The following is a 16,139-nucleotide window of genomic DNA, read 5'->3' as shown; positions in this document are numbered from 1 at the left end:
CCGTCGGCAGCCAATGGGGGGGCGGAGGCGGAGGCGCGGCGAACGGGTTTAAATCAGCTTGATGCCTCGCTTGATGTAGATGTGGCAGATGACACTGAGCCATGCTTCTGCAGCAGCTATGTGAAGGACATCTGCATGTATCTAAGAGACCTTGAGGCTGGTTAGTAGGAGCAGGTTAGAACTGCAAAGGGCGTCTTGCTGACACAGTGGACCTGATGTCATAGGTGTGTCTTGGATCTGGTATTCACTTTCACCAGTGGGTTTTCCTGAGGCACTAATAAGTGATCCCTCAAATTAAAATACAAGATTAAACTGAACTGCTAACAAACATGCTGGTTGTTAGACCAGTCATCTAGCAGTATTAGTGCCATGCCTTCTTTAGCCCATCTCTAGTAAACAAAGAAACCTTGTGGCCTACACCTTTGGGCTGTGCCTGCCCTGAACTCCTTGATAGGCCTTAAGATGCAAGCAAGGCTAAGCATTGCAAATGGTTCAGCTAAGTGACTAGATCTATTAACGCTATTCCTTCCACACAGGTTTCCATCAGTCCCAGTTACCTGACTGGTCAAGGAATCAGTTGGAACATGCGTGCTGTACTAGTAGACTGGCTTGTGCAAGTACAGCTAAAATTGAAGCTCCAGCAGGAGACCTTGTACATGGCAGCTGGTATCACTGACTGCTTCCTGCAGGTGAGCGTCTCTTGCCAGTGTCAGGCAATGCTTTTCCCTAAACTAAAGCCCAGCAAGCACTCGTCAGCAACACCATACTTGGACAGACATGGTACCCATAACAAAATACAGCTGACCCACAAAGTACATTTGGTGTTGAATTGTATGCACCACATACCCTTCTCAGCTATGAGTAGTGACTTGATACATAAAAACTGCTCACTGCTCTCCCTAATGTATTCTCAAAGCCTTTCTAATACCTCTGCAGATGCCAACAGAGGCAACAGATGTGTAATTATTTTGAATATGCCAGTATGAGCATCTTGCCGTAGAATAAACCTTACATTGACTACACTGAAAAGCTGTGTTCTGATCCAAGTCATTCAGGTAAATCTCTCCTGCTTCTTACTACAGGACAATATTGTTTCCACAAAGATATTGCAGCTGGTTGGTGTCACAGCTCTTTCATTGCCAGCAAATACAAAGAGTTGTTCCCCCCACACATTGGAGATTTTGCATATGTAACTGATTAACAGTTACACAAAGATCCAAATCTCTCAGATGGAGATGACAATCCTGCAAGCCCTGGACTTTGGTCTGGGTCGCTCTCTCCCTCCGCACTTCCTAAGGAGGGCTTCAAAGATTGCAGAGGTAGTGCTAAGAACCAGCTTTACTGTAGGCAGTATTTGGAAAATAGAATACTCTATTGTGACAGCTCATTAAAATGGCTCAAAGCTTTTGAGCACTGCAGCAGTTTAGCAACTGAGCCTGGTTGAGACCTGTCTCCCATGTAGAAATAGGCCTTGTTGCTCTGTTTTCAGTCACATGAGCCCAACCCACCCAAATCTAGAGTTAAAATGTCTGCCTGGTACTGCAGGTAACTGCTAGACTGCCATTGAAAACAGTGGTCCTAGATGATGAGCAGCATAAATACAGCTCAGAACTGCTGTGTGATTAAGCCACTTTAATTTTAAGTCTATAGCTCTAAACATATTCATTTGGGAAGTATTCCTGCCAAAAAGGCTTGACAGGATGTTCTTGCCTTTGAGATAACCAATACTCAATTCTTACTTAATGCAGGTGAACTTGGAACAACATATTCTGGCCAAGTACCTGATGGAGCTCTCCATTGTGGACTATGAAATGGTTAGTTTCCCTCAATCTGAGGCTGCCATAGCTGCTTACTGTTTAGTTCAGAAATCCTTCAGTGGATGCCAATGGGTAAGTCATGCTTGTGAGACCACCTTCTAGTTTAGGACTTGGTGCAGCTGTGCACCAGCTAAGAAGGCCACTCTGGGCCAAGTCCATGCCTCCTGCTTCCTTCGTGGTATCTCAGCATGTTCTTGTCTCCCCATGGCCCTTTGCAAGGGGGCAGCAGTAGGGCGGTAACTGTTAACCCTCCCCTGTGGGACAGGAGACCACAACTGCCCAAGCCCAACAGAAGACAAAGAAGCCGGTGTACTCAGATTGTTCTAGCAAGCTTGTCTAATGACTTCTTTTTCTTTCAGACATCAGCTCTGCAGTACCACATGTCTTATAATGAGGAAGACCTTCTCGCAGTTGGGCAATGCACAGCAAGGAATGTAATGCTTATGAATGTGGGCCTTACCAAGCAGATGGTAAGAATCTCACAGTTCAGGTGGGGACTATGTGTGGTTAAGTGCTGATACATGGCACTCTGAAGCTGGCTTAGCTGAGCCACTGCTGGCAGACTTGGATACGATCTGCTCCCTTGAGCAGACCTCTAACTTGCCAAAGTGGCGTGAGCCGGTCATGAACTGGTTTGGTGTGCTACGGTGGGCTTGGCCTGACTGCCAAGCCTCAGGTAAGCTGGAATCATGTAAGTTTATGAACAGGGTAAACTTAATGAAACTTACGTCTCTGCAGGCAATCAAGAACAAATATGCCAGCTGCATAAATTACAAGATGAGCACTGTTGGACAGCTGGACTCTTCCATCATACCGAATCTTGATCAACCTCTGATTTGAATGCTGCCTCTAATTCAATGAAACTACAGCATTTGAACTCAAGCACGATTATGTCGCTGTATGATGCCCCTGTACACAACCTGTCCTTTGTCCTGTGTTCAGGCTTCTTAAGAAAGTACTTCTTTTCACTTGCCACCTTTGTGGTAGTAAACTGCCTCCTGCAGCTGAGGCATCGCAGCGGCGCCTGTGAGCGATGCTGTCTGCTGTTAAGCTCTGGGTCTAGCCCAGGCGTGGCGGCTGGTCCTCCGGGCTCTGTGCAGGCCGGAGCGCCGGCACTGCGCTGACAGGGATAATGTCTGCCACAGCGGCCAAATTACGCGGGCTTTGCTCGCTCGGTTACTAATCAGAATATGCCGTCAGCTCGGCCCCCCTGGGCTCCCCGGAGTCACGCCCGGGAGGACGGGCTGCCTCGCTCCCATCTGCCCGCGGCACCCGCACGGCCCGTCACCGGGGGGCCCTGGGCGGGGACTAAGCTCGGCGGCTGACCAACGGCCCTCCGGCGGCCCCGCCCCCGGGTCGCGGGGGCTGCCGGGAGGCACCGCCCCACCGGACGGAAGCAGCGGCGCGCGGGCAGTTTGAAGGCGCAGCCATGGCGGCGTCGGGGCAGCTGAGCGGCGCGATGGGCAGCGTGGAGGACCAGGTGGATCCCTTCTTCCTGCTCTGGTCTGTGCCGGGGGCCCGGGGGGCGGTGGCGGGGCCGGGCCGGGCCGGCCTGGGCGCGCCCTCTGACCGCTGCGCCTCGGTTTCTGTTGCAGCCTGCGGGACCAGCTGAAGCAGCAGCTCATGGAGTGCGGCGTTGCGCTTCATGCCAGTAAGTTTATCCGTACTCTTAAGTCCCCCCGCGGCCCACCGCCCTCCCTCTTAACGTGATGTTACGGTAATAAGGCATGCGATGCGGCTAACACTCGTCTTCCAAAAAATTGTTTCTCAAAAGTGTTCGTTATAATAACGAAATGTTTTTCTTGGCTGAGCGTCTGGGCTGAACTCCGTTTTCTAGACGGCTCTTGAAGACCCGTTTGAATGCTTACAAAACTGCCGTGTGACTATTGCCTGCTGCCCCTTCTCCTCCCGGGTTTTCACTTCAGGCTCCTCTGACTCCTGGTGACGGTTTTGAGGAAACAGGCCTTTGGCAGAAACACTGACTGAAGGTGTTTCTTCCTGTTGCCGTTGTTTCCGTTACCTGAACCTTCTTCCACTGAACGAGCCGGTTGCACATATACAACAATGCTGTGAGACAGCTCTGGCATTTGTAAAAAGTGCTAAGTGGAAGCACTTAAATTAAAGCCTAATTATTTCTCTGATACAGTCAATTGATAACGGAGTCTCACTGACAGTGGAAGAAATGATAAGGTGTGGAGGTAGAAATAAGAAATACCTTGAAAGTACAGCTATCAAACTCTTTATCCTCTGTAGATTGTGTTTAAGTCTCTGCTGTCGTTTTTTTTGGTGACGTTCGTTCTTTGCAGGTCAGGGAAGTCACCTTGGTGGTGCTACTGAAGGAAAGTTTATCACTTGGTATGTTATTGCATAACTTCAAACTTTGGATGTATTTGAAAGGGGAGAAGGGTTAAGAACTGAGCTCGGAAGTTCTCTTGTAGTTTACTCCTTAGTAAATCTCTGTATTAACAATCAGTACTTTGCCAAAGTCTGGTGAATAAAAAGGAAATTAAGATAAAATATGAGGAAGAAATATTTTACTCAGTCTTCTAATGTAGTTCTATATCTGATGTGGCTTCTAAATTTGCAGGCCTTCCTGTGATAACTAGAATTTCCTAATACAGTTCCACACGCTAAAATACCCCTGGCCTTAATAATTTGTGGTTTACAGGAAAAATTCTTTAGACATGTAGAGAGCAAGTTAAAAATGTGACATTGCTTTTGAATTTTTTGTTTTCTCCAACTGTTTGAGGTTGGTTGTTTGTTTTTTTTTCCTTTCAGTGCCCTGCAAGATTTGGAGGATGCAAAAGCTTCTTTCCTCAACAAGACATTAGCCCTGCAAAGGTAGAATTTTCTTCCTGTTTGTTTGGAGGTTCTCTGTTTGTTTGTGTGCACACATATACATGCGTGTGCACATATACATAATTCTGATTAAAATAGGATTTCAAAGTGCTACAGTGTGTTGCAAACATGAGAGATTTTAGTACCACTGAACAAGCAGAAATGCAGATGGAGATACCATAGAGAACAACGACAACAACAAAAAATCCAAGTTGAAACATGTAAACCCAAAGGTTCCTGCAAAACTGTGAAAGGCTGACTTCATAAATCTGTAAAAATATTTCTTGGCAGGATTTCACAAATGCATATGAAAAGGTGGAATCCGATAGGTGGTACACATCTCCTATGTTATATGGCTGTTCATTTGTATTTGCTCAGCTTCCCTTCTGCAGGCTCTGGGATTAATGGTGTCCAAGTATGTTTGGTAAGAGAAAAAGGAGTTGTCATTGTCAAATAATCACTGATGTACATTTCTTGTCCTGAGAGTTAAGCCTCATTAGTTAAGAAGTATGATACTGAAAAGGTACTGAGTATTTTATATACATAATTCCAATGTGAAATTGGACATAAATGGAACCTTGGAAATATTTTTCTGTTACTTGTCTAAATCTGCCTTAAGTTTCTTATCAGTTCTCATCAGTTGTGTGTTTCTTCTCCACTATCTGCTATGCAGGATCCAACTTACGACTGCCCTGAGAAACAAAATTAAGGAAAATGACAGTGGCTCACGGTAAGGTGTTCATAGGGGAAGCATAGCTGTACTTCACTGTACCTTTTTTTAAAGCCAGCTTTCTTCTAGATTTTACTGAATGACGTACCATCCACCTTTTAGCTAGAGCCAGCATGATCAGACCACTTATACCCTGCGTGGATTTATGTTTGGGCTCCAAATTAACCAAGCTTTGATTACAGCAATCACAACCTTTGATTCACTTATGAGAACTGTTACCTGCATTTATAATAGCTGGGCACATATTACAGGCTTGTGACAGAGCCTTGCCTCTGCTTTGCTGCCTTCATTAATTAAAGCTTAATGGCTTTGAAAAAGAACTGAAAGTTTCAAACGTTTTTAGAATTAGCTTTTCATATCCTGCCTAATATTAATGGGTGCACATGTATGAAGTGTTATATGAGAAACTTAATTTCTGTCAGAACTACAGCTGAAAACATTGCATCTCCAGGATGTCCCTGCCACACACCAGAATTCAGGAGCTGCAATTCTTTGCCATTCTCGGGTGACTAGGTTTCCTTGATACCTTCCAAGCTCTGTGATTTGAAATGTTATACAACCTTAACTGAAACATTAGGGAAACTGAGAGGGAAATAAGGACACTATTTGGCTCCTACAACAATACTTAGTATAATAACTGTAAAAAGAAAGGGTGCAGTTGTGTGGGGGGGTGGAATTTTTTTTTTGGTATAAAGGGAAATGGGGATTTTTTTGTGCAATCCACATAACCTTTATGCTGTTGACTCATATTAATTGTCTTAAGGTGTGCAACTGTGTTTCCTTCCTTAGAGTGATCACAGAAAATATATCCCACATACTGACACTCTGCAAGAAAATAATGGAATATCAAGAGGTAAGTGGCATTGTAGCTCCTGTTGCAGTTGTGCAGGTCTGCCAACCTCAGCATGGGCAGCAGAGCAATTTGAAAGGAACAGGATCGCACCAGCCATTTGAAGCTAAATGCGTGGCCAAAAGGTACAATTTCTACCGGTGTTAATTACTGAAATGATGACTTCAAGTGAGTATGTAAGAAAGTCTGCTTCTAGAGCTGCCCTTAACTGCTTTTGTGAATTGAATTGGCATCTTTCAATATTTTTGGAGCCAAGAGTCTGGGAAATACTTATTTTTTTTTCTCTTTTAGCAAGCACGTGAGAAGGAACAGAAATTGGCTGACATTAAAAGGAAAAGATTCTGTAAGTGTGTTAGCAGTACTGACTTTCTTTTATATTGGAATTTTATCATTTGTATTTTAAAGTTCTTCTTGTAGCAATATTAATTTACATCTGAAGTAACTGTGAAATTCAACATAGTTACAAAACTTGTGAAAAGCATTGGAAGTACTGCAAAAATGACCTGGTGTGTTGTTTACTTGAGCATAAGACTGACACATTAGTATGACAGGTGCAAGAAGATACTCAGAGAGAATATGGTAGTGTTTTATTATTTAGTATAAGTTCCCCAGAAAACTACACAACATTTAGTAAAATTTAAATCAGTCCTACAACACCTAAATGATTTTTTTTTGTGTGTGTGTCAGACTGCACCTTTATAAAATGTTTGCAGACCAGGGGAGGGGATTTACTTACAAAGAACTCTAGTAATAGTATATATGTTGGTGTTCAGCAGGCTTGTTAGTGTGTCAAATTTAGATGTGAAGTCAATCTTCAGAACTTCATAAACTAAGTGTGTTTTTTGAATGTTTCTGCTGCGCTATGACCAGGTTTGCCAACAGTTTTAACAACTATTGTTTGTTTCATGCATAGGAAGTGGTGTGTGTGTTGACAGTAATAAGCAAACACAATGAAATACCTGTCTTCATAAAAAAAATTAATATCCCTAGTATCTTTGGAAATAAGGGAAGGAATGCAGTGTCGGCATTCTTTCAAATGCTGTCCCTAATGGTTTTATCCAGACTAGGTTTCAAACTGTCCCTAAATGGTTTTATCCAGACGAGTTTTTAGTATGGTTTCCTATAAAAAACTAGTAATATTCACCGGGGCTGTCCATATGTTCCTTGTACAACTCTGGAATTTGTTTTTGATCAAATTTGAGAAGGGAGAAAGGGTCTTAAACACCTCTGATTATAAAAGTTGTGACAACCGAAGATGGGGTATAGGACAGATATTCAAGTTACAGTCCATGCCTGATGGAAATGCAGACAGGATACAAAGTACTTTCGGCTTTGGCAGCAACCAGGGAACCAATCGATGTACTTTGATACCAGGTAAGCACAGTATGCATTGCCCCTTGTGTGAAAGGAGTATCTTGAGATATATTGGAGGGAGGGGATGGAGTGTGAGGTTAGGGTTATTGCCACGGAAGTGCCTTAGTTTTTTTCTCACAGACATCCATCTTTAGTTCTACTGCTCGCCTAACTACTTCTTAATACTTCATTTTCCTAATAATGGAACAGCACTAAAAGAAGCCGCAAGACAGAAACTACTGCAAATTCAAAGCACGATGAAAAACCGAAAGGAGACACAATCAAGTATGGAAGCAAACAAAACCCTGGAGAAGATGTTTAAAAAATTACAAAAAGAAAGGCAGTTGACTTCAGTAATTCAAAATGTATTCCAGGTAATATGTTGTAGCTTTTAGAAGCAAGTTTGCAGGTTTGCATTAGTCAGAATAACATAGAGTATGGTAAATGTAACTTCAAACAAAACTGTTTTCTAAAAACTTTAAGTAACAGCGACAATAGACAAGCTGCTGCTATGTGAAAGAAAAACGTTAATGCTTTGAGAGCTAAAACCGTGAAATTGTCAGAAAGTTCTTCAGAATAATTATTTACAGAATTTAGAGACAGTTTGTCAATCTATCTTTAATTCTTTGTTTCCTTAAAGATACACAAATAATGCATTTTCTTGGTGAATGTGTTTCCTTGCATGGAGTGTCACCCCTACACCACCCCCCCCCCCCCCCCCAAATCGGTTTGTGCATCTCATGTTTAGGAAAAATAAGTAGATCTTAATCCCACGATACCAGTGAGCCAGACTGCTGCTCCTCAGTCTGCCCCTTCTGACCACATGCACACCTCTGCTTGTGTCACCCACCGCAGCCTTGTGAAAGACTTGGCCTGCAGCCACAGCCAGTGTCCAAATACTTTCAGCAGCGTAGCTTTTGACCTTTTGGTTACCCACGTATTTAGATGCCACTAGGCAGCCTGTACCCATGCAGCTGGCTGGCAGGTCATCCAGAGTGTGGAGCCCTGCAAAGTGAGGAGGAAAACCTCATGATTTGGGATAGCGTGGGTGGGCCTCCTGCAGCATCCTGTGTTGGGAGTGGTTCTACTACAGGTCACGTATGCTATGCTACAGTCTGGTACTCTGCCTCTCACTGTGAGATCTCTCTTGGCTTCCTTTGCCTGGCCTCACAGGTCAGTGACTTAAGTACAAAGATGGGAGGCAGAGTGAATGCTAAACTGTAATTGCAGCGCTCTTGAATTTATCTGCAATCAGGTTATAAAATCCCAGTTAAGTGCGCACAAAGCTGATGTAAAAAATTTAGACTGGGGAAAAGAGAATATATTGGAGGGCTTCAGATAGAAGACAGGATATAACCATGCTGTGAATTTGGGTGATTGGAAGAATTTCAAAGATGGAGTATCACATGTTTTTCTATTGCAATGCTATGTCTACTAGTTTGCATCGATAACAATGTTGCATCTCAAATTGAGAATGAGAATTTAAACGTTTTAGTGGGGTTTAGATTGGATTCCTACTGTTATCTGGGATACAAAACCTAGGAATGGGTTTGTGTTCCTGAAATCTTCTGAACCACAAGTAGAGCAAATCTTCTTTGACAACATGTAATAATTTCCATTTTCAATCCAGAATGGCAGGGCGAGAATATTAACTGTGTTATCTTGTGCTTGAGGCAAACTTTATTTCTTGTGTTTAAAAAACAAACAAACAAAATTCCTCTAAAATCCTATGTTTAAAATAGGGATGGTGTACAAGGTCCTCTAGGAAATGCAAAGCACTACTTTTTTTTCCTACATGTTGACAATAGGTTTTAAAACCATACTTCCCTTTCTCCTCTCCCCTCATCCCACTTACTCCAAAGACTGCTGTGAATTTTAAGAGTGTGCAAATTAAAAGTTAAAGATCAGAAAAATTTGAGATATTTTACTAGGAATAATTCTTTTTAAAGGCTTTGTTTAACCAATACTCTTTTTTTCTTAGGGTATCATAATTGGAAGCAAAGTTAACTGGGCAGAAGATCCATCTTTAAAAGCAATTGTTCTACAGCTTGAAAAAAATGTTGAATTTATGTGAGTCAGGAGAAATGTGTTTTGCATAGTGCATGTCACTGATGTACTAAACTTGATAGATTACCATGCATAAATAAAGTATAGTTTAAGAATTTGAAAATTTAACCTTTCTGGAGGTTGTGGCTCTCTAGAAACGTAGAACGCACGCACATAGTGTAGCTGCTGAAATTGCCTGAAGAGCCACTTAATAGCTGTCCCATCCCAAGCGCTCATCCCCTCCTGAAAGGCAGCGGTAACACAAGAAATAGTAATAGTAATCTATATATTTCAAGCATTTATGTAAAGGTGGGCTTCAGCTAAGGCTTTGCTGTTTCTGCCCTGTTCCCCAGGGCAGCAGCTGCAGGCTTTTCTAATGGGTCTTGGTGGGGGGGGGGGGCGTCTGCTTGTTTAATGGAAACATTTTATCGAATGTTCAACACTGAATTTTGCACTCTTTTCTGTAGCAGCTGTTTGTGACCCTGCTTGACAACTGCATTTTATGTTTGAACAAAATCGATGGTATCACAGCACGTAACACATTAACATAGTCTTGCTTTTCGCCTGGTGACATAGTAAACCGTTTTCAAAAGGTGGATGTGGCTTGCCTTAATCGAATAGGAATTAAATGTGAGAACTTCCTGAAGTGTTTCGGGGTTTTTGTTGGCTTGTGCGTAACGCGCCGCCCGGCCGGCGCCGCCCCGCCTTCCCTCGCCGGGCCGGCCCTGCCGCCCTTGCGCGGCCGCACGTCGCGGTGGGCGGGGCCGTGCCCTCGGCGGGCGGGGCCCGTTGCTGCCCCTGAGGCGCGGGACGCGGCGGCGGGGGGTCACCATGGGCAGTAAGATGGCGGCCGCCACGAGGGTCGTTCAGGTAACGGCGCTCGGCGTGCGGCCTGGGGAGCGGGGGGCCGAGGCCGGGAGCCTGGCTCGGGCGGCGGGCTGGCCTGGCGCGCCGCCGCCGAGGCCTGAGGCGGCCGGGCCTGAGGCGCCGCCGGGTAGGCCGGTGTCCTTGGCGCGGGGGGGGGAGGCGTGCGGGGGGGGGCCCGCCGGTACCGGCGGTGGCCTTGGGCCGGTGCCTGGTTCCCCGTGCGAAGGGCGCCTCCGGGCAGCACGCACCCTTCCGTGCGCTATGCAGGGCGGGGGGCGCTAGCTGGCCGCGCCTTCCCAAGCTCTCTTCCTTCAAGGTGAAGGTGAGACGTGGAGTCATCTTCAGAAGGCGTCTTTCAGGAATAAGCAGTGTGGCTTCGGCTACTAGGCTTCGTAGTTCGTCGGGTTTTCTTAACAGAACTAGTCGGTCCTGCCCAGCCAGGTGAACAAATACAAAGCAAAATAAAAACGGGTTCTCCTGGGATCATTTAAGTGGCTCACTGGTTCAGCAGACAGCCCTTTGGGTCGATACAGTTCCAAGTACATTCCTGTACAGTCAGAGCGCAGCTAGCAATTCCGTGTGCTAAACCTTTATAATTGCGTTTCCGTGGCTGTCGCTGCATGCACACACAGGCTGCAGTGAGGGAAGGAAGGGAATGCGCGTTCCTGGCATTAGTTGTATTCGTTGTATGTTTTGAAGGTAACGTGTGTCTAGAAGTACATCTTACTCTCTCTGTTTCTCCTGCTACCTTGCCTTTTTCTAGGTAGTCAAGCCACATACTCCGTTAATTAAGTTCCCAGACAGAAAAGGTAGTCCCAGACCTAAAAGTAAGTATTTCATCTATAGAGACAACTTGCACCACATTTCTTAGTGTTAACTGTTTTATTTAAGAAACCAGCATGCAATTTTTCTGTTTCAGCTATGCAACTCGGCTGATTTTGAGCAGGGTTTCTGAAACACAGTTGTTTTAGTTTGAAGGCAGTTCCTTGACTCTTCCTTTTCAGACTCTGCGCAACTGTGGAAATACACATAATATATGCATGTCTTTATTTCTTGGTCAAGGCAGATTCACAAAGATTTCTGGTGTAAGTCCCATTTTTTCCAGATACTACTATGTGTGTGAAATGATTGTGCCCAAGTCAGTGTGAAGGAACTTTAGGTATTCAGTGATATTTGCAGAAATTACTGCATTTTCCTCATCTCTTCTTAGTTGGAGTCTGCAATGTCGATGGTATTTAAAACCATGATTATAGCTGGGAGAGCCACCCCACTGTACATTTTAAGAAGTATTTTGTTGTGTTACTAATTAATGCTGCGAAAAAATTAATTTCATTGCAATCTTTGGCATGAATTTTTATACTTATATCTGCGTTGATATTTATAGGATTCCCAATATTGTTACATTTAAACATCAAAGTTGTATGAGCAGTATGTTGGTTTAATACTGCTTTTGAGTCAACAAAGCATTTGAAATTAAAGTAGATGTCTTAAGCTTTTTTATGTTATTCTCACTTCTTTAGAAATTATACCATACCACATTATTTGACACAGCATTTTTGTGTTTGTGATTTAGCTTTGAGTTTACTTTATTCATTAACATTACAAAGTATCTACAGTGCACATCAGTGCCACTTCAGACTTACCTGTGAACTCTTCAGGAGCTATTTTCTGTGATAACTTTCTGTCAGAATTGTGTGCACAGTTGTACACAGTTCAGCCAAATGCACCACCTCTCATGCCAGGGAACTGCTTTCTCGAAGCCTTGAAAACATGTTACCTCTTGTTTATCTCTGCATCAGAAGATTTTTGTGACAGTATCTTTGAAGTATGTTAGACTTTTCTACCTTAATCAGGTTCTGTCATCTCATTAGTAAATTGCAATCTACCTCATCTTGCTTGAATGCTATAGCAATAACTACATTTCACTATACCAGGCTGTTGCTTCTATGTAGTAGCCCAGCAGAGCTCTGTAGATCAAGACTAAACTTGTAGGGACGTGGGTGCCAAATTCTTTTACCGTATTACTACTACCGTATTACTACTGCAACATGATGATCTCGAAGCAACAGCAGTATTAAGTCTGGCACTTCTGAATCTTGACCTCTGATGTTTTTAACTGGATAATGCATGCACTCCAACTACACTTCAGAGTGAAACTACAATACAGGAAAATCCTTGGCAGATCTCTAGACATTTTTGCGGTGTGTGAAACAAACTTGGAGAAACTGATTCTTGTTTTTTTTTTATATAAGGTGTGATAGGTACTTTGCCCCCTGTTCAGAATATGCTCCTTCTGATGGGCTCTATTCCCCCTTGCTGTTTTTGGGCCCTCCTGTTGTTCCTGAACCACCTGATCAACTTGGAGCTTTCAGATACAATCCTCTGAGAACTTCTGAATATGCCTCTCAATAGTGGCTTTCCCACGCCCCCACCCCCAATATATAGTGGTCTGATCACATTGCTGCAGGTGTTTGATGTCCCAGTCCTGTTACTGACCCAGACTTGCTATGGCTAAAACTGGCTCCTCTCCTTTGTCCTTACTGGTCTTGTTGGAGGCAGAAGGGAGAGAGGCAGGCAGTGCTGCTGTGTTGTAACTCCTCGCATTCTTTGACTCATCCAGTCTTGATGCTGCTTATTTTGAAATTATATAGTCCCTCCATCCCAGCTGTTTAAATGTTGCATTTGTCTTGCTCATTTTTCAGGAGCACTGAGAGGGACTTCCTGTGGAAGTCGTTCTGCTTCATCACGTGCTTTAACCTTGTATACAGAGGTCTGAGTGCTTGTAAAGTAACCATTGTTGTGAGACTCTGTCCTGCCTGCTGGGGTGATTGTGTACTTCCACTGTAAAATCAGCCATGGTGGGACAGATCTAAGTTCAGAATGCTGACTTTGACAGTGTGGCCCTTCTGTCATCTCTCCTGTCCTCAGAGTCAAGGCAACTTCTCCAATGTGAATTCCTTAAGCCTAGCTCCTGACCCTCACCTGTGAAGTACTTCAGGCGCTTCTTGGTCTCTGTGTTTCGTTAACATTGATTGCTGATGCCTGATACTTGGTGGTCATTCTGCACATTATTAACAAAATTTGATACAATGCCTTTTTGTAATGTTAAAAATGGGTACAGCACTGCATTGCGTGTTGTGGCGTGTCATAGTTGCAAGCTTTATCTTTCTGTAAGGCTCCCACCTTTTTTTCACGTGTCTGTCTTTACAGTCACAGTAAACAAAAAGCATCATCTTAGGTGGACTGGTTTTTTATCTTGCGTAGTTGCCTCCACACACAAATGTATGATACTTTATGTATTTTTTGTATGTACAGCTGCCCAGTGAAAAAGCCTTTGTTAGGATATATGCTGACTTATCCTCTGTCTATACATCAATATTTTTGCCACTCAAACATGCTTGCTTTTACTGTCATAATTTTTCACTGTGCTCTTGATACATATAATTATAGTAAAGACAGGTTGTGAGAAGTAGAGTGTCTTAATTATTCTAAGTGTTTGTTATAACGAAAAAAAATTGTCAACAGCTGGTAACTTCTGTTGGCTGCTTATTAATTAATTTTACAGTCCTGTTACATTTCTGTAAACGGTTTTGCAATCTGTGTTTCAGTACAGGAATCTCTACAAGCGGGTGTGCCATCTCTCCATGCTTCAAAAGCACAGGAGTCTGTAGGAGGCAGCTCTCTGGGCTTTCAAAATATGGCACTTGTTAGTAGAGTAAAAGGTACACCAGACACTTCTGAATTAGCGAGAACCTTGCCTCAGAAATACAGAAGGAAACTTATGTCAGATGAAGAGATTGAATTTATTCAAGTAAGTTTCATTTATTGGTGTGTATTGTCTGTATTTACCCAGCATCTGGCTTATTTCTACACATGCTTCGAACTTTCAGATACGCTAGTACGTTGTGATTCTTGGTAAGTGCCTGCTCTGAGCTTTCGTGGCTTTCATGCACAATACCCAAGCTACAAATTCTTAATGCAGAAGGAACCCAACTCTTGACTAATTAGTGCTTTGTGGTATTGCTGATTAGAGAGAGATGGACTTAGAACAGACATGCAGATAGCTATCGATAGTCGTAACCTATGTTAATCACTGCCACTACCTATTTTGTAACAGCTGTATAATGTGTAATTTGAATGTGCTGGACCCGAATACAGGAGTCAATTCTTAGACCAGCGAATGTTATTACCAGGTGATTGAAGTCCAAAATATTTCTCAAACTACTTTTTATAAGTTATTTTGTAAGTTAAATCTTGTATTTCTTGTAGCGGAAACATTTTATTAAACTTCATCTAAATATTTTCTGCAATATTTTCAAATACAGCATTGTACATGAAAGGCAAGAAATGCCTGCTTTTCTTCTGTAACAATTCTTGGTTGTAAACACTGATGCCTAAAAAGGGAGAAGGAATGAACTGTGAAGAACGTGTGAGATAGTTGTGAGTTTGAAATGAAAAGACACTTGCATACCTTTGTTAAATGATAAGGACACCTACAGTGTAATCATGTTAGTAGAGGAAATCAGTTTTCCTGCACGTATGTGGGTAGGGTATTATAATTAGAAATAAATTGGGTTCTTTCCCATAGTAATACACTTCTTGACCTCTAGCACAGATTTTCTGACAGTGAGATAAGTTGTAAAATAATTTGGTTGGGAAAATAATGAATTGAATTCTCATAAAGATTGCAGTGGCTCACCTTGGCCTTGTTTTTAACTGTGCACTTTAGAATTATTTCCACTGCCTAAATTACAAAAGTTATCTTCACTACTACCGTGTTTGTCAGACCTCTCTAAATTGAGTAAAGAGTTGGGTTTCTCTAGAGTGGGAGAAGTGGAAGCAGCTGTAATTGTTGGTTGCGTGTGTTGATCTTATTGTATTCTCCCCTGAAAAAAATGGAGCTGTTACTGGTAGATGCTAATATTTGACACTCTGTGCATGTTCTTACATAAAAACAAAATGTATAAATCAAAACTAGAACTCTGTCAGTTAGTCTATACTAGTGCAAAAGAAGATTTTATCTGCATTTCCCATGCTAACATACTTAACTGTCCGCTTTTCTTTTGCAGCGTGGAGGTCCAGAATAGGTATGGAAGATAGTTTGTTGGCCACTGTTGGAAGAATGAAGTATTGTATTCACAATAAAGGCATTTCCTTAATATTAAAAGTTATTGTATACTAATAGCTTCAATAAAAACCTGTATGAAGGGTGAGACGGCTGACACAACACACTATGTATTGATTTGTGATTGAAGTATTTTCTGTTGATGGCTAACTAGCAACTGAATGTATTTGGTGTCCACGCCATTAAAATATTTTTCTAATTAGCTGCTTGCAAACGACCATTGAGTCATTTTATTTTTCTACTTTAAAAGATTAGGATATCTTAGTAGGAGTGATTTTGCATGCAGGAAAGGGACACTGAAGCATTCTCAGGGACCGTCGAGACTTTGTGGTGTGGCTTTAGCAGCCGTGCTGGTTCCGTCAGGCAGCTGTGGCCGTTGTCCCCCCGGACACTGGATCTGATGGGAGAGCAAAATAAAAACGGGCTCCTCTGGGATGATTTCAGCCGTACCCGGGCACGGTGATGCCCCCGCAGCGTGCCGGCTGTGGCGCTCAGCCGCGCTGGGGGCAGGAG

At 43.1% G+C, this 16,139-nt stretch overlaps 3 protein-coding genes across 3 annotated transcripts; all 3 read left to right on the top strand.

Annotated features, from left to right (window-relative positions):
* Nucleotides 1-534: 534 nt before the first annotated feature.
* On the top strand, nt 535-3,188 carry CCNB1 (cyclin B1). Its single transcript, XM_056325483.1, has 4 exons — nt 535-689; nt 1,749-1,814; nt 2,177-2,287; nt 2,556-3,188. The coding sequence occupies exons 1-4, from the start codon at nt 585-587 to the stop codon at nt 2,655-2,657; spliced, it is 384 nt and encodes a 127-aa protein (XP_056181458.1). The 5' UTR covers nt 535-584; the 3' UTR covers nt 2,658-3,188.
* Nucleotides 3,168-10,276, top strand: CENPH (centromere protein H). The gene is made up of 9 exons (XM_056325482.1): nt 3,168-3,320; nt 3,413-3,468; nt 4,124-4,172; nt 4,596-4,658; nt 5,329-5,385; nt 6,175-6,238; nt 6,527-6,578; nt 7,799-7,962; nt 9,570-10,276. Exons 1-9 carry the CDS (start codon nt 3,247-3,249, stop codon nt 9,660-9,662), a joined length of 672 nt encoding a protein of 223 aa, XP_056181457.1. The 5' UTR covers nt 3,168-3,246; the 3' UTR covers nt 9,663-10,276.
* An 82-nt stretch (nt 10,277-10,358) lies between these two features.
* Nucleotides 10,359-15,841, top strand: MRPS36 (mitochondrial ribosomal protein S36). Its single transcript, XM_056325409.1, has 4 exons — nt 10,359-10,504; nt 11,265-11,328; nt 14,110-14,312; nt 15,571-15,841. Exons 1-4 carry the CDS (start codon nt 10,466-10,468, stop codon nt 15,586-15,588), a joined length of 324 nt encoding a protein of 107 aa, XP_056181384.1. The 5' UTR covers nt 10,359-10,465; the 3' UTR covers nt 15,589-15,841.
* The last annotated feature ends 298 nt before the right edge of the window (nt 15,842-16,139 follow it).

The sequence above is a fragment of the Falco biarmicus genome, chromosome Z, assembly GCF_023638135.1.
Source record: "Falco biarmicus isolate bFalBia1 chromosome Z, bFalBia1.pri, whole genome shotgun sequence".
Lineage (NCBI taxonomy): Eukaryota > Metazoa > Chordata > Aves > Falconiformes > Falconidae > Falco > Falco biarmicus.
Note: the sequence above shows the minus strand (reverse complement) of the source record. Positions and strands in the feature narration are given on the sequence as shown.